General features: G+C 48.5%; 2 protein-coding genes across 3 annotated transcripts in view; both read right to left on the bottom strand.

Annotated features, from left to right (window-relative positions):
- Positions 1-35: 35 nt before the first annotated feature.
- Positions 36-10,670, bottom strand: LOC106860238 (E3 ubiquitin-protein ligase RBBP6-like). Its single transcript, XM_088176900.1, has 10 exons — positions 7,871-10,670; positions 7,578-7,647; positions 6,480-6,518; positions 5,970-6,006; positions 5,805-5,849; positions 4,752-4,840; positions 4,460-4,630; positions 1,515-3,949; positions 1,328-1,429; positions 36-1,078 (listed from the first exon to the last, which is right to left on the bottom strand). Exons 1-8 carry the CDS (start codon positions 8,034-8,036, stop codon positions 3,868-3,870), a joined length of 699 nt encoding a protein of 232 aa, XP_088033026.1. The 5' UTR covers positions 8,037-10,670; the 3' UTR covers positions 36-1,078; positions 1,328-1,429; positions 1,515-3,867.
- A 137-nt stretch (positions 10,671-10,807) lies between these two features.
- The window catches only part of CLIP2 (CAP-Gly domain containing linker protein 2), a 75,999-nt gene continuing 69,188 nt past the window's right edge, over positions 10,808-17,618 (bottom strand). For both annotated transcript variants that reach the window (XM_088176898.1, XM_014888012.2), the window contains 2 exons: positions 15,281-15,343; positions 10,808-14,799 (listed from right to left, as the gene is read on the bottom strand). In XM_088176898.1, coding sequence (XP_088033024.1) covers positions 14,788-14,799; positions 15,281-15,343 — 75 coding nt within the window. In that variant the 3' untranslated portion in view covers positions 10,808-14,787. The remainder of the gene's footprint in view (positions 14,800-15,280; positions 15,344-17,618) is intronic.

Here is a 17,618-nt window from a genome sequence, read left to right as displayed (position 1 = left end):
CCTATAAAAGGCATCAGCTGCTCACCTCAATTGCTTTCTGCTTTTGTTGAGAGTCCTTCTGCAGGCTCATTGAGGCAAAACTGAGCTTCTCAAAGTCCCTTTGAATCTGCAAAAACTTGGCTTCCATCTGTTGCGCCAGCTCCTGATCCTGCTCCAGGGATGGAATAACATAAGGTGCTGACCAAATAGGGTCTGACTGCTCCACAGGGACAGACCTGCTTTACTCAGCTAGTGGCCGTGAGTCCTCAATACCAACAGCATGCTTGCATCAAGACTTTAATTTCTGTCCGTGCTGCTGAATGATCCAGGCCAATCTTGAGCAGTTTGGGTCTCCCCCACATTACAGCAAAGCACAGCACACATGAGGATGGAGCGTGGACCTCCAACATAACTGAGCCAGTGGGTGCTGGGAGTCCTCCCACAGGACCTCACCTGCTCGCTCAGCTCATTGGCTGTCTCAGTCAGCAGCTGCTCCAGCATGGCATTCCTCATCTCCTGCTTCTCTTCCATCTTCCGCAGCTCGCGCTTTGTCTCCTGTTGCATAGCCCTGGCCAGTGAGATGGGGACAAGGGCAGGGTTATCCCTGCAGGGCTGCTCTGGCACTGTCCTGTGCCCACAAACCAGGATGCTCCCAGACCCCTGGGCTACCTTGCAGCCCTGCAGGGTATGAAACCCACTTCTGTCCTCTTACTCAAATTTCTGAGAGATCTCCTTGTTGATCTCTTCTTTCCACTTGACTGTATCCGCCCTCAGCTTTTTAATGTCCTCCTCTAGCTTCTTCACCTGGGAAGGCCAGTGACAGTAGAGTCAGGGCACAGGCATCATGTTGTCCCAGCATGGGGGCACATCAGCTGCATAGAAAGCCCCAGGGCCCACCCCACTCAGTCTCGAGACCTTGACCCCAAACCATGCTCGTGGAGCCATGTTGAAATTTCCCATGAGAGCCCAAAGATGAAACCACACAGCAGCTCACTAAGGCAAGGGCATCCTTTATCTTCTTTATTTCTTCTTCCATGACGGCCAGTGTTGCCTTTATCTTATCAATCTCCTCCCGGAGCTCCTGGACGGCAGCCATGTCCTAGGAGAGAGGAGCGGTGGCAGTGAGCCTCTGGGAGGGTCAACGGGGACCTGCAAGGCCTTGACTCCTGCCATGGTTTGCAGAGCACTGGGGGACAGTGCAGTGCATGGCTCAGCCAGGCTGTCAGGGCCCTGCAGGCAGCACTCTCCATGCATCTAGCAGGGCCAAGGGTGCTGAGCCTCCAGTTGGCAGAGCTGGGGGTACTGGCTGTTGTCTCAGACCCACAACTTGCTCCCAGCAGAAGTTCACCTCGTCCCGTGAGTTCTGGATCTTCTTCATGTCCTCTATCAGGCGACGTGAGGAAGTCTTTAAACTTTCCATCTCCTGAAGATGCTTGGAAGCAGCCATTGCCTAGGAGAAAGCATTGTCAGAGACAAGTCTCTGGACAGTGTGTGTGGGGAATATGAACTTCAGAACCACAGTGGTCTGCACAGACCTGTGCCTCCTGGATATTCTTGATCTCCTCAGATATGCGGGAATTTTCTGCCTTTATCCCACCAATCTCCTCATGATGACCCTGTGAAACAGTCCAAGAAACAGGGGTGTCAAAGTTCATGGCCAGGGCAGTAACACCCCAAAGAGTCCCACCCTGCCAGGGGCAGCCCATGGCACAGCCAGGTCAGCAGGAAGAGTCCCGGTGCCACCTGCTGCAGCCTGGCTCAGTGCCAGAGTGCTGAAGCCCATCCAGATGGCAAAGAGCTGCTGCCAGTGGCTCAGCCTGTGCCTGGGCAGTGAGGGCAGTGCCAAGCACTGCTGTCTGAGGGAGCCAGGAGGGGCTGTTTGCTGGGGAATGCCCAGAGGGCTGGAAGAGACTTTACCTTAGACTTTTTTTTGTTGTTTTGAATTTCCTTCTTCATCTCTTCCATGCGAGTGGACATGTCAGCAAGTGAGGGGCCAGTGAGCTGGCCTGGCCACGGCTCCTGGGTGCTCAGGTACTGCACATCCAGGTGCACCAGCACGGCCTCCAGCAGTTTTCGCATGGCTGCAAAATGGACGGTCCCATGCTCGGGTGCCCCAATGGCAAGATCCAGCAGCTGGGAGAGGCTGAGTGTGTCCAGGGATGTTGCCATGTCTGCACACACTCCGTCCCTGGTTGCTCACAAGCCTTCCTGCCCAGCTGGGGCTGTCAGGGAGGAGGAAAGGGATGAGCAAAAGGGCCGATAGAAGTGATGGGCAAAAGCAATAAGAAAAAGGATGAGTGGCAGCAGGCTCCTTCCTCCTTCCTCATCCCTTGCAGGACTGGAGCCTTCACTGCTCGTGCCCCTCTTCATCACAACTCCCGTTGCCAGGCAACACACCCCACTCCACTCCTGGGAACCAGTGGGACCAAACTCATGAAGTCGTGGGTCAATGGAGTCGTGGAATGCCTTGGGCTGGAAGGGACCTCAAAGATCATCTCATTTCACCCCCTGTCAGGGATAGGTAAAGGAACATTTTCCACTAGACCAGGTTGCTCCAAGCCCCATCTAACCTGGTCCTGGACACTTCCAGGAGTGCAGCAGACACAGCTTCTCTGGGCAAAGTGTGCCAGGGCATCACCACCCTCACAGGGAAGAATTTCTTCCCAATCTCCCACCTATCTCTCTCCTCTCTCAGTGTGAAGTTCATCTCCAGCCCTTTTGTAGTCCTTTCATTTGCTGAAAAGTGTTCCAGGGTCCCCCAGGAGAGTATGGCCTCATTGTTCTTCTTTTAATTGGTTTAAGATGTGTGTTCCATCTAAGCCAGTTCCTCCACTGGTGCAAACTCAAGGCGTGCTTTGGAGCATCCATTGGGATCAGCCTTTGCCAGGGAAGCAGTGGGGTGCTGTTCCTCATGCCAGAGGTGCAGGAGGACCCCCATGAGCACCTCGCTGAGCTCTAGGGTTGTTGAGGCACAGACTCCTTTCTCCTCTGGAGTTCAGGGCAAAGAGTCTCTGTGGGTGAAGCTTTTGTACCATTGCCTCCAAGTCAGGTTTTATGTCAGCTGGACAGTCCATAAAGAAGACAATGAAATTGCTCCTGTCAGTGTCCCCAAGGCTGTGGGGGAACACAAACAAAGTTCTTCCCTTCAACACCCGCCATCCACCCCCACCTGCCCCTTTTCAAAACACGCTCTGTTCACCCTTAGTCCTTCTTGCCTCAAAGCTCTATGGCAGTGATGTTTTGCTGAGGGGATGAGAGCTGACTTATGAGCCAGTGGAGGAAATAAACCATAGAGGACTCTCAAATCTCCTTTCAAGGATTGGGAAACCTGACAACATGGGAAGGGAATATAGTTCCTGCATCCTGACCATGTCAGCCACCTTCTGCTGTTCTTTGTCAGATGTGAATATGGGAGGCTCCTGCAACTCCTCTGTGGCACATCTTAGCTTTAATGTCTTTAATCACTATTGCCTCTGTTTCTTTTTTTTCATCTTTTAGGATGATTTTTTATCCCTGATTTCTTGAGCTTTTTGTTGCATACAGTATGAGAAAGAAGACCAGCATTAAAGGCAGCTCTCTGCAGTAGTGACCAATCAAGTTAATTTCCAGTGACACGACAAGGCTTGTAATAAGCAGCACATCTTGGGAAAAGTATAGCAAAGTAAGTTCCTTTTAATACTGTGTTGTTTATTGTCCAAATATGTCTTTCAAGAGATTGTAGGAAGATGAAATAAGAACAATGAAGAAGAACTAAGAACAGTAAGTGAACAATTAATTATGAACATGAAATAAGAGTAATAGAGAACAACAAAATCAGAATAGGAAGATAGAACAAGAAAGAAGAAATATTTGAGAACATTAATACAGAACATGAATGAAGAATGAGAATTAAACTGGCTTCTCTGCCTTCTTCACTTTTTTCATTGGAGGTTCCATTCCAGCTGGAGACTTTGGCTGTGAATGTTGTGTTCTGTATGGGGTGAAAGAAGGACACGATGGAGTTAATTCAAAACTGTCCCTCTGCCCAGTTGTTTTCCTTCGAAATTTGGTTTGGGTGTTTTCTTTCCTCTGCATATGCTCATATCAAAGCATCTCTCAGCTGCTGCCATGACACTGCTGCCCATGGAAGAAGTTGGTACTGTGGAAAAGCAGCTACTGTGTGAGTGCAAAAGCATCCAGGGGGTCCATCTCTGTCCCCTCTCCTGTGCCCAGTGAACTTCCAGAGCTACAGATGGATTTTGGACTCCCTGCATTGCTGCCTCAGGACAATAGATTTGTCCTGTTCTTGTCCTGCAGTTGTTATTTCCTTGCTTATGGAATCTGGGATTTTTAGATGACCTCTGGGATGGATCAGCTACAGTGGCAATGCTCTCTGCCCCACAAGGGCAGGTGGTGGCCAGTGTGGTGGCTTTGCCACTCAGATATTTCCACATAGCTTCTCTCGGCCACTTTTGGTCAGTGCAATGAATTCCATACTTACAAATTTATAATTGGGATGGCATATTTCCCACTGGGTGTAATCATTGCTCCCTTTGTGTTGGGGTCCTTCACCTCCACCATAAAACTCATGGGAATTCCTGAGCTCCTTTTAAGCCTGGGAACAGGGCTGGCAGATGATGATGGAACAGGACCCAAAGGTGTCTTCAGGTCACTGCAAGTTTTCAGGAGTGAAAAAAGAGGGTGGTAGCAATGTGTGTCCCTTGTTCAAACGAGGGATAAACGTTATTTTTCCATGTTCTTCCAAGACCACATTTGACCTTACCAACACTTACTTGAGGGGCTCATAGTAACAACAGGACTGGATCATCATGGCTTTGATCTTGTCCTCTTCTGCAGCATCAGCCTCAGCCAGATTGGGGGTCTGTGTGACAGGGAGGGTTGGACATACACATGAAGAACATGTTGGAGACTCCACAGCCAAAGACAACAGCCTCCATGCAGCCCAGGAGAGATCAACCTCTTGACGTTTTGCTTTCACAGATATTCCTTCACAAAAGCAACCAACTCAGAGATTTAATAAATGGGTGTTTCATTGACAAAGTGTTTTTCTGTACAGGAACATGATCCAGATCCACTGCTCTAGAATAATATCCATCAGCATTTACAGAAAAATTTACAGACACATAACCAATGTGCTTGAACCCAAATGGTTTACAAAACACAACCACAACCAAACCCCACCAAAACACGTGTAGGAATAGACCCAAATTCAAACATGGCACTTTTTACAAAGTAATAACAATACCAAAAACATTTACACTGTCTGCAATCAAACAAAGGAGAATGTGCTGTCCACTGTTCCCAGACCCCAATTTGTGAACAACCAAGGAATGGATCTATAGCTGTCATGGCCAGAAATTCAAAATTCAAACCTCACAAGTATTCTTGTTCCAGAAGTTTGATTTGGCTGCTGCAAACCTCCCTGAAATGTCCATAACTTACAGCCAGTTCAGTTCTTCTGTACACATTTCTACAACACAAACTGTTAGTTTCCAGTGCAAAACCGATGATACAAAATGGCAAACAGGTGCTGAAGTGCTGCTGCTTTGGGTCTTGAAGAAGAGTTCTTGAATGCTGCAACATTATGTTGGGGCTGATAAGGTGCTCCCCTTCCCACTTCCCAACCTGGGAACTTCTCTTTCCAGGATAGCATCAAAACATACATGCATTTTAAACCTACAATAATTACTTAATTACTAAAAAATTACTAAAAATACAGTTTTGATCACATTACCACAATTATTCAGCTGTAGATCACAGTGTAAGATTTTAAAAGACTAAGCAAAGGATATTTTTTACGTATTTGACAAAGAATATCTCTATACCTTAATGAGCTGGGCCAGAGAAAAAGAGGCAGAAGAGTCAGCAATCTGTTCACAAAAGCATTAAACCACATTCATGTCCAATATTCAGAAAATTAATACAAGGCTGCACTGTTTAGAATGAAGTGCGGTGTGTAGGAAGAAGTGTGAGGCTGGGGTGTTACATACTGCCTTGGATGCTCCCCTCACTGACTCCTTTTGGTTCCTGGCAGAAGAAATAGAGGTGATCAGAAATTCAAATGAAGCACTTGGACCCAGCATCAAGCAGTGAAAACCGACAAGAACATCTGAACATCAAACCATGATGTTCTGATAGTTGAGTGCATGTGGAAATTTATTTGTTTTTATGAACTCTTCTCTCTTGGTATCTTCAGTGCAACTAAAACAAGGCCCCAAAATCTCATTTCTACAATGTCACAGTTACACAGGAGTGTAGTTTCCTAGCCAGAACAGCGACAGTGTTGACACTCAGGAGTGCAGGTTTCTTTCAGTGAAAAATAATCCCTCCTTCTGCCAAAGCACTCCCAGAACTGTCAGCAGCTCCATCTCCAGAATGGTTTCTCTGTGGGAGTCCAAGCCCTGTGTTCAGATCTCTGCCATCCTTAAGCCAGGATGGGCCCAAAGTGCCCAGTGGGGTACAGATGCCACAGTGACTACAAATAGTGGTAGAAAGGTCACCTGGAAGCCCTTCCTAGGGGTTGGTGCAATTTAGGAGCTCTGTGGGGGGAAAAAAAGAGTCTTAATTGGCAGAATTTCCTTTCAGATGATCTTGAAATGCAACAATATTGTGGGAGCTATTTATTACATTTGCAAACTTGCTGAGATTCCACATCCTCAGTGACCTGTGTCCGATTCAGGTCCTCAGGAATCAGACACACAACCCCTGTGACATCAGATCCTCATCCCTCCCACACATCAGCTGCTCTGCCAGGTATTTGTGCCATGTTTCAGCTGGAGGGACAGAAAGCTCCTCTGCCTGGGTAATTGCCATGGCTGCATCTGCAGAGCCATTGCCTCGTGATGGTCACACACAGGAGCTGATGGGATCTGAATCCTGCCAGCATCCATCCTCTCAGTGCAGGGCAGCACCACACCACAGCTGAGGTGCCATCCAGCCTCAAAGGGAGCATGCTGGGACAGGGCAGCATGGAGCATCCATATTTCCATTCAGCCCAAACCAAAGCCATGTTTAAAAGCACAACACTGAGGTGTCCAGAATTCTTGGTCTCTCTTCTATGGACAGTGAGTAAAAGCCCCAAATTTGGGGTGCAAGATACCCACCAGATACCCCACAGTCCCCCAAACCCACCTTCCTCAGTGCTAGAAATAGTCAAATACTGACAACCCGACTCTTCTCAGATGAGAACACATTAAAATTTTATTTCTAATAATATGTAATTGTTACAGTGTGTACCTGTCATTACTGTAAAGCCAATAAAAGCAAACACACATGACCTGGAATCTCCTCATGCAGAGGAAACAGGATCTGTGACTTGGCTCTCAACCCAATAATCCCAAGAACACAACCAAGAGAATCATCCCAAGAACACAACCAAGAGAATCACCTTAGGATTTACTAGTTTTGGAGTTTGAACCTCACGTCCCTGCAAACCTATCTGCTTTGGAGCAGATACATTAAAATCTACTCCATGAAAAATGAAATTAACTGCAGCTTTGACCAGATACACTCCAAGTGCCTCTGTAAACCCATATCCATAAAAGAAGTTCACACCCTGACATCCCTCACAGGGAATCCAGTGTTCCATGGATACTCACGTAGCTCGAGCTGGGACTCTCCTGACAATCACTGAGACGTTCTTTGGGATCTGTGCATCATTGGAGTATTCTGAGAACAACACAAATGCAGAAAAAGTATGAGTCAGTTGGGAAGAATGGATATTGGCATGGAATTCCATAGCACGTTATAGAATCCCTCTAGAGCTGTCAAAGCCAGTTTTATATGCACCCTGTGCTTTCTCGCCCTGGCTTTTATCCCTGGGGCAGAGCCTGTGGCACTGCATGGCTGATCTGTGCTGCTGCCCCTGGGCCTGAGCCCAAACCCCACTCACCTTCTCTGGTCTCAGCTTTGAGGATCTGCAGGTCACAGTTGGCCACCTTCAGCCTCTCACGGGCCATGATCTGGCGCTTGAGGTCACCCAGGGAGATGCTGTGGCCATGAAATGTGACCACATCATAGCTCAGCTTGGAGGAGAACTTGTAGTGGACACCTGACATGGCCCTGCAGTCACAGCTCAGTCTCTGCTCCCTGGGCACACGCTGGGTCCCAGAGCTGGCCTGGCTGGGGGCACTCGGGCCCCTCTGCCTCGTGTGCAGCCCAAGGGGATCCAGGGCAAACCTGCACCTACTGCACGAGTGCTGACAGAGCACTGAGCACCCAGCACTGCACTGTGACCTCGTGGAGCCATGGAACCCCTGGAGCTCTCCTCAAAAGGACCATCTGAACATTCCATATCCACCTGCCAAGAGAGGCCCCTGCACTGGGGCTGTTTGATGGAGAAGGAGCTCAAACAGTGCTCCAGGCAAACAGCCGGGACACAGAGCCGAGAGCAGCTCTGGGAGTCCAAAGCAGCTGTGTCTACCCACTCTGGGAACAACATGCATGGTACAGAGTATTCCTCCTGGCCCAGATCACAAACCACTGGATTAAAACCAGTTCAGTCCCATTTGGGGGTGTCCGGTGTTTTTCTTGGAGTTTTTTTGTTGGTTTGGTTGTTTTTTTCCCCTGCTAAGCAGACTAGCTCGTTGTACAGGAGTCAGAATGTTACAGGGAAAGAAACATTCAAGAAAGGGAGTTCTGGAGTCTGCAATTTTTCCACAATGTTGTGAGAGCATCTATTTCAAAAGACAGGTCAAGAAATTCAGATCAAATAAAAGCATGCAAGTTTAAATCCTGAACTACTGGATTTTTTTGAAGGGAATTCTCTCTGTACAGAAGGTGCCTCTCTAGTAAGTACAGAAGAAGACACGCATTCCCTCATTTTAGAATAGGTCTCAACCATCCATTCTGCTTTCTCAGCATCATATAAAAACACCATTTTTACATCATTTTTTTTCTCTGCTAGTTACAATCCCAGCCTAGAGTACTGTGGGGCAGTACAGACCATGCTGCCTGCTCTGCCTCAGCAGTCAGGGCTGTGTTTCTGTCTGGAGTTTAACAGCCTCACTCATCCTTTGCACTCTGGTGCTCAGTGCTCAGGGCTGCTTTTCCATCCTCTGGTTTGCTCAGCAGGGCTGCACTGCGGGATGCTGGGGCAGCCGGGAAGGGCAGAGGCTTTAGGAAATCCCTTCCCAAGCCCAGCTGAAGCTCAGGAAGTTCTCTGCTAGGGGAGTGTTGTGGCACCTGGCGAGGTCTCCAACATTTCCTGCATTCACCTTAGTTTCTGCTCTGCAGGAGAGAGTTGGCGAGCGCCGGGTTTGAACAGTCCAGGCTGTTGGGGCATCTTGTCATTTTTGTCACATCGTGCCTTGTCAGACACCTGCACAGCACCCATGGCTGCAGGGACCATCACTGTCCCAGGGTTCATCATCGCTGCTGGTGGCACTGAGGAAGGCACCGCGCTGGTCCCCTGATGAAGGCTGGACGTCTTCATCACCGTGCCCTTGTCACCTTTCTCCTCTAGGCATGTGCAGTCTCTTCTTGGCTGTAACAGCGATTTCTTCACTGGTTTTAGCAAGCTTTCCTCCTCATTTTTGCAAGTTTTGTTCCCTATTTCTTGCCAAGTTTAATCTAGCTTTTATATTGCTTACAATTTTTGTAAGCATCTTATTATTGCCCAGGTATGCCTCGGCACAGTGCTTTTAACCCTTTCAATCCCAAGACCTCACACTGCACAGGCTCAGGGAACTGCTGGAGAGACAAGAGTGTCTTACCCACCTCGAAAAAAGAAAACAAGAGGATATCAGGGATACCTGCACAGACTCTATTACAGCTCTGGGATAAGGCTGCCTGGACAGTTTTCATGCTGTTGTCATCAGGTATCTGTAATTTTCTTGGGGCCTTGCTCTGGAACAAAACCAGCACCTGCAAACCTCAGCTGCTCTTGGAAAGAATTTAGAACTTTCAGGTAATCTTGGTGGTGGAGAATTTTAAATCCAGGAAAAGGAGGAGCTAGGAAGCAAGGGAGAAATGATTCCAGTTTTTCCCTATATCTCAAGCAGTTGGCAATACTTTCCTATAAAGGACCTGCAGTCCCTGGAGGCAGGAAAACACAGCAGGAAGAGATGGATGTTCCCTTGCTATATGGGCAGTGCTGAGCCAGACCACAGGCAGTCAAGGGAATTCCCAAATGAGATGCTGTACCATGAAAAAAGCACCAAACCCTGGCATAAATCTGTTCAGTCCTGCCTCATGAGTGACAGCACAACTCTGTGGTGCTCAGAGCATCCACATGGACACGTGGCAGGAACACAGGGACAAGAGAGGCAGCTCCTCCTGGACTGATTCACTGCCATCCCCATTTCCATGTGCTCTGAAGCTCTGTTCTAGAGGACCTGGAAGGAATGAGGATGACCCAAGCACAGTCCATGCAAAAATGAAGGTGGCACTGCTCAAACAAGCATGGATCAGTGCTGAGATGCAGGGAGGTGGGTCTGGCACAGCACCCTGCAACACTCAGGGCATTGTGGATATGTCAGTCAGGGACTGGGGAGACAATTAGATGGAAAATAATAATGGATTAATAAATAGCACAAGCACTCTGAGGCTTGGGAGATACTCAATGGCAGGAGCTGCCCAGCCAGGAGATGGTGCTGGGCTTGGCTGCCCTCACCTCTGGCATGGGATGCAGAAAAGCAAATGCCACTGTGCTCCTGCTCAGATCATCCCCAGGGCAGCTCTGCAGCCTCCCAGCCCTTGCAGAGCCCAAACACAGATGGCTCAAGGTCAGGGGGAGCGGTGCCACAGCCCTGTGCCCCCAGCCCCTTCCAGCTCATGAGAGTTTGTGCACTGCAGAACACCCTGAACACGCCCCAGCAGCCCCAGGATGTCCAACTTCAGCCACAGAGTTTATTGTTTAGTAGGAGCTCACCACACCAGCAAGCCAGGACAAGGGGGATGGTACATGAATACAGATGTGGAGGAGTTACACAGACAGATTTGTACAGAGGAAGAAAATGAATCAAATAACAAAATAGACATTAGCAGTCAAAATTTTGTCTCTTTTTTGTATCATACTAACAAAATCTGATAGCCAAAAAATGACTAAGCTACAAAATTGTAATACATACTGTATGGGTAAAAGGTTATTATCCATTTATACATCTAGTATCATCTTTTCTCTGGTAACTTACAGGAGGCCTATAGGATCTTAGTGTATTAATAACTCCCTACAGATAGTGCTGAGCTGCTAAAGCTGCTGAATAACAGAGTACTGGAATTTTCATTAAGACTTTTACAGTGTCATTTGCATCGTTTTGTTTAATGAAACCCTTATGCATCTCTACTGCAAGAGGAGCTGCTGGTGGCTGGGGGGAGGCAGGAGCTGTAAGGCCTTGGCTGGCAGCTTGGCACCTGTCATTCCAAGAGCTGTGACACCCAGACAGCTTGGTACCATCATTCCATAGGGCACCAGCATGGTGCTGCCCCTTGCTCCAGCTCTCTGGATGCTGCAGGAGGGACAAAGCTGACATTCCCAAGCAAGACTGATTCTTTTTCCTTTGGTCTTGAGAGTTAGAGAAGAAGTCACTCAATACTAAATAGTCTCCATTCCAAAGGCTGTTTTTTCACTGGATAAAGGCTCAGCTCTCAGCAGAAAAGCATCACTATCTGTCAGGGTAATGCCACTGGCTGTGGGTGCTGCTCCTTCCCCGAGCCCAGTGCTCCTGTCACCTCCTGCTCCCCGCCCTGCACCGCTGCTCTGGGGCAGGATGCTCAGGACCCATTTCCAGATGGAAAACCAGCACAGCATTCTCAGGCTGGGAGAAAGGCTGGGGAAAGCACAGCCCTCCCTTACCAGCTCTCAGGGATCGAGGTAAGAGCAAGGCTGAAGCCAAAGGGGGAGTGAAGGCACAAACAGGAACCAGCCTGGATCAACAGCAGGACAAGGGGACATCGCTGCTCCCGTGCCCCGAATTCTCTCCCAAAGAACCAAGCCAGTAAGACCAAGTATCATGAAGTACTTTATACACCACCACATAGGTAAAAATAGCACTTAAACTTACAAATAAATAGAGGGGCTGGGGAATCTCCCCCTTTGTCCTTTCCAAGTTTGTCCCTAGTGTGGTCTCTTACCACCTCAGAAGGGCAGCCAGAGGCTGGTGCCCTGGGGAAGCCTGGGGAAGTGCTAATTTTGGAGTGGGAGGAAGTGAGTCCAACCCTCCTGGCCCCTTACACAGGGATGAGCTGAAGCCCACATGAGCACACAACACATCCTGTTGGCATTGTGGATGGTCCTATTTGGGAGCAGCTCCCATGGACCTGCACCCCAATGGGTGGGGGGGCTTCAACCCTCAGCCCTTCAACACAGTGACCACACAGCCTGCAGAGAGCCAAGCAGTGCCAACAGCTGCTGGCTGATCCTCAGGGACCAGCAGAGTCATTTACAGCCAGAGAAGACAGCACTAACTCTGAACCTGGTCTGAACCCATCTGCTCCTGTTCTGCATTGTCTCCCAGGCTGAATGGGAAAAGCCACAGGTCTGAGCTGCTCTCAGGGGATGGTCCCTGGGAGGAGGCAGGAGCCAGAGACTCTTCCAGCCTCACAAGTTTAGATCTGATCAACAGAACCAAACACTTGGTCCTCATAACCACTCCCAGGGGATCCCACTCTGCACAGAGCCAAAGGGAGGTGGAAAACACAGTTATGTCTGCTGTAGTGAAGTCACTAGAAGACCCATAAGGGAAAATAAGTTACAAACCAGAATGGGGCCTCCCTCTTGCAGGTGCCCAGGGAAGGCCACGGGTTCTGCAGACATGACTTCAGAGACCATCCAGCCAACAGGAGCATTTTGGGAAACATCAGCTCTAAATTCTTAAAAACAGCAGTGAGGTATTCACTACTGAGGGTTGTAACAAACAAAAACTCCCTCTGGGACTTTCCAAAACCACTCAGAAGATGAATACTCAACCAGGAGGGTTTTGGATACCACTCCTACAATCCCCTGGGAAACTCCCAGAGCTAGGCAGAGATGTGGCAATCTTCCTGGTGATAAGTAAGAGCTGAAGAAACACTTCTACAAGGCAGGATGGAATCCTATGTCAATTATTTCCAGCAGTTTGATCCCACACTCTGCCTCCTGCTACCACATGCAGATTTTTGCTGTGATTTCTGACCTGCTTTACTTCCCTGAAATCCCCTTCCTCTCCCATCATCCTCTGAAGGACAGGAGATCACTAAACCTGCATCAGGTGAGAAGGGTCAAGTGTTCAATGTCATTCTCCTCATGGTAAAATTGCAGCCATGAAGCTCAAATCTTTCCCAGGTTGCTCCTGGCTGCCCATCCTTCAAAGAAGCAGAAGTCTGGCAACCCACTAAGAAAAAGTGACACAACTTTGTGGGAAATCAGGGCAAAAAGCAATGGAGCTGATGTGCCATCATGTTCACCTGCTGGGGGTCTGGCTCACATCTCCTCTCCCATCTTGTCCTTTCACAGATGCCCCATCATAGCACAGGAGTTCATGAAGACTGGAGGAGTTGGGCACTAACTGGGAAAAGCCTGGAAAAATATTGCTGTGACTGTGAGTGCTATTCACCAGTGACCCTGAGCTGGGCTCTTTCACACCTTTACCAGCATGTTGTCACCTTCCTCTGCCCTAATATTGCTTGGGAGCTGTGGTGTAAAGTCTTGGGAAGAAAGAACAAGATCCTCTGCTGGTACAGACACAAGAGCTGTGGGCTCTGGTCTGGATTGCCTCTGCTCCAAATACACTCAGGCCATGCACAGGGGATTGCTGAAGCCATCAAAGTCAGGCTCACAGCAGCACCTTCACCTCATCCATCCTGGTTAGCAGGGATGGGCGTCACACTGAAGAGCCCAGGACAGCTCTGGGAAGCACCAGGCAATCTGCAGTCAGCTTTTAAATTAAACAGGCAAGGAGGGAACCGTGTGCTCAATGCATCTCCTGCACTGAGTGCCCCCAGCATGGAGCTCCAAGGCCAGCGATGCTGAGATCCAGCATCTGTGGAGTTCTGAGCTCAAAACAGACCCAGTGAAGCCTTCAGGAGTGAGGGGCACCGAGCCGGAGAGCTGGCTATGGCACAGGACTCCAGCAGGCCTGCTCAGACATCTCACTGCAGGAAGAAAGGCCAACTACACCCACCAGGCAAGGTGTGCCTGACCCCAAACTCAGAGTCACCACAGCTCCTTCCCCAAATGGCAGGGAAGAAGAAACAAAATAAATATCCCTCTGAAACTGGATTATTTCCAACAACATGCTGTAATACAAGAACTAAGTGCAGCCTCTCCTCTGAAACAGTGATGTCTTCCACAAAGGGACAAGGAGAACATGTCCCCAGACCTCACATCATCAGCCCAGCAGGTTTCACTCACTTGTGCAGGTCCTCAGGACACCAGGGTGTGTGGGAGGGAAGGGACAGACCCCATGGGAAGGGTGCAGCCTATGGTGCTTTGAACACCAGAGGCAAATCCCTTTGCAGCTCCTGTGGGGTCACTGGGACCTGCTGACACTTCAGCCACAGGTCAAGGCAGCTGTCATCCAAACCATGTCAGCTGGTGGGACAAGGGCAGCTCAAACAATACAAATTCCACAGTCAAAACCAATACAAAGTAAGAAACCAAACCCAGAGAGGTCTTTCTGCTCCCTCCTGGAACAATGGCTGTCTTGGAAAACTGGACTCTGGGATTGTCCTCATTACATCAATTAGTACATTATAAACATTGTCCTGCTTTAAAGTGAAAATACTGTGTGTGGTCTTTTGGAGGTGCTAAAGCCAGATGTGGTGTTGTTTTTCCTGACTGTGCAGAGGAGCTGATACTGGCGTGAAATGATCCTTTCCACCTCTTCTCTATCAGAGCTTCTCCTAGAAGAAAAGAGATCTTGTTAAGCAAAATGAGGACAAGCACAGAGGCTTTTTTTGGAAGAGGCATGGAGTAGAATACCCACTGCTTTGCCCACTATGGGTAGATGAAGTCAGCTTTGGGAGGCCAGGACAGCAGGTCCCACAAATGCCACCCATGCAGAGGGGACAGCAGAGACGTGAGGCTGAGCAGGTTCTAGCAGGGGCTGCCAGAAGTGTCACACAGCACTGAGCCAGGAGACCGTGGGGAAAATCCCTTTGCACTGCACCCCTCACCACCACCTTCCCCATGGCTTCAAGTGAGGTTTCTAGTGAGGTTCCCACCACATTTGGGGGCTGGAGCTGTGCAAAGCCTCTGCTGTGAGAATGATACAGTCAAGCTGTGCTGGCAGAACTACCCCTAGCCAAGTGCTGTCCCCACACAGCAGGCAAGAAACCACATGAAGCAGATACTGTTTTAAACAACATTCTGCTCAGAACTCACCTCTTGCTTGTGGGATTTATCCTGTTGGTGAATCCCGTTAGCAGAGCCAGAATTTCCAACAGTCTGCAATGGAAAACAGACAACACTTTTTGAAGAGGGACACATCCTTGCTTACAAGCACTGACATTTGGGCGAGACTGCCCTGTCCTTCCTTAGCTGCCCACTTCACACAAGGAAAGGAGGATGCAAAACCCCCACCCCACTTCTGGCAATAATCTGCCTGCCCTCTGCACCCTGGCTCAATCCCCATGTACCTGACTGCATCCCTCTCAGCTGCCAAACATCCCCCAAGCTCCTTATGGACACAGACCCACTATTCACCCCAACTCTTAAATACCAAAAAACCAAATCCAGCCAAGGGCAGTGTTAGCTGCAGAGCACAGCATACTGAACATCCAGCACTGAAAAGGACATTTGTCATTCCCCATTTCCCATCTCTGGGGACACGTCTGGCAACCAGGACAGGCTGTTCTATCTTTAGAAAGCACAAGAACTTTTAAACATTTATAATATTTCTCTAACAGAGTAGAATGGAGCCCTTCAGCTTCCCAATGACAGTACAGCCAGCACAAGGAAGAGAAGAAAGCTGCAGCTTGAAGCCCCAGCCCTCCCAAATCTGGGTGCTCAGGCCTTGGCAATCAGAGTCACATCTGCTGGTGAACTGCTGATGGCATTATGGGGAGACAGGACTGCAGGGTTTAAGAGTCCCAGTTTCCATCCTCACTGGCACCACAAAGGTGCAGAATCAACCCTACAGGACACGAAAACCAGGCAGAAATTCAAACTAACCTCTGATAAGGCATTGAGCTGTTTGCTCAGTGGATCCTGCCTGGATGGCAAGAACATTGCTGCTGCCAGGGCTCAGCACCCCCCACCGCCTGCCTGCAGCTCACCCAATCTGAGCAATGACCAGACAGCTGATATCAAAAATCAAGCTTGAAGTCTGGTCCTGGAACATGGCCACAATAATGAACAAAGTGCTGCAATTTGCTTGAAATTAAATAAAAAGGCTCCCAGAGGAATCACTAAAACTCTTCAAGAAAACATCCAAGTGCCAAATCCTTGTTATTTCCTGCAAAGCTGTGGGTCAGGCATCTCCCAACACAAGGAGAAGGTGAAGATTTTCTTTCTGCCAAGGCAGATACCTGGGCAACAGCTGCTTCCATCAGAGAGGAGACAGAAGGTTGGAAGGTGGGGCAGAATGAGTTACAGTGGGCATATGGCTTCTGGAGAAGAACCATCAATTCCCTAATTATTGCAGCAGGATTTGTTTGGACCAGCAATGTCCGCAGCCTGAAAGCCCCTGGTAACAGTTCTCCTTCACAAGGGGAAGGGTGAACAGATTTCAAACTGAAACGTGGAAGCTTTGATCCAGACTTCCCTGTAAAGAGCACTTTAAAAATCTGACATCAGTAGAAATTTGAAGCCTTCCTTCCCACAGTAATCCTCTGCTTCTTTGCACCTTTGATTGCAGTTGAAGACATAGTGTTATTCTGTCATGTCTCTACAATTTCTTAAGAATGCATATATCAAACTAATAGCAGGGATATCTTAGCTGACCTCACAAGGTCTGTTCCAATTCACTTCAGGTAAGATTAGTTATTTTCTGGAACTGGGGAAGAAAGAATTACCACCTGCACAACTTCTGGAGATGGGAATGCAAAAGGGAAGATTTCCCTTTCTCAAGAGAACGTGCATTAAAGCAAACAGAGAATAACTTTTCCCTCCTGTAGCTGCCAAGAGATGAGGCTGTCATGATGCATTTGCATTTGATCCATAGCAATTTACAGCAGAAGTCACTCTGGAGGTACTGACAGGATTATGATACATCCTGGACTGCCACAAACATGTGATCACAACTCCATCAGTGCTGCCTGGTGCTGGCAGATGCTGCACTGCAGGATACAGAGACTTGTGTGCAACACTCAGATGTTCAGTGAGCCAGCAGATCTTTCAGGGTTGCAGTTTTTACCTTCCCAACCCCCTCCTCCATGCCCATACTGCAATGCAAACAGTGTTTGGTGTATCCAAAAGAAATTGTCATGGGAGGAGAAGGCTTGAAACCCCCCAGATTACCTAACACAGCACCTGCATCAGTGAAAAAAAGCTCTCTACCTATTCTGTGTCTATTTTTTTTTTTTTTTTAGTAAGAGTCACAGATAATATTGTAGCCCACCAAAAATTAAAAACTTAATTTTTATAGATTTTGCTGAAAACTCCTATTTCGTTTTGAATCTGTAGGTGTAAGCATTTATTTACGGAAAAGTTTTTGTTCTGCTCTACCCTAAGGTGTCTCCTTGAATGCCACTTGTAACTCATTATTGCAAGAGAAAGACAT

The sequence above is a fragment of the Sturnus vulgaris genome, chromosome 21 (assembly GCF_052056855.1).
Source record: "Sturnus vulgaris isolate bStuVul1 chromosome 21, bStuVul1.hap1, whole genome shotgun sequence".
Classification (NCBI taxonomy): domain Eukaryota; kingdom Metazoa; phylum Chordata; class Aves; order Passeriformes; family Sturnidae; genus Sturnus; species Sturnus vulgaris.
The sequence above is the reverse complement of the archived record's forward strand: the minus strand, read 5'-3'. Positions and strand labels throughout refer to the sequence as shown.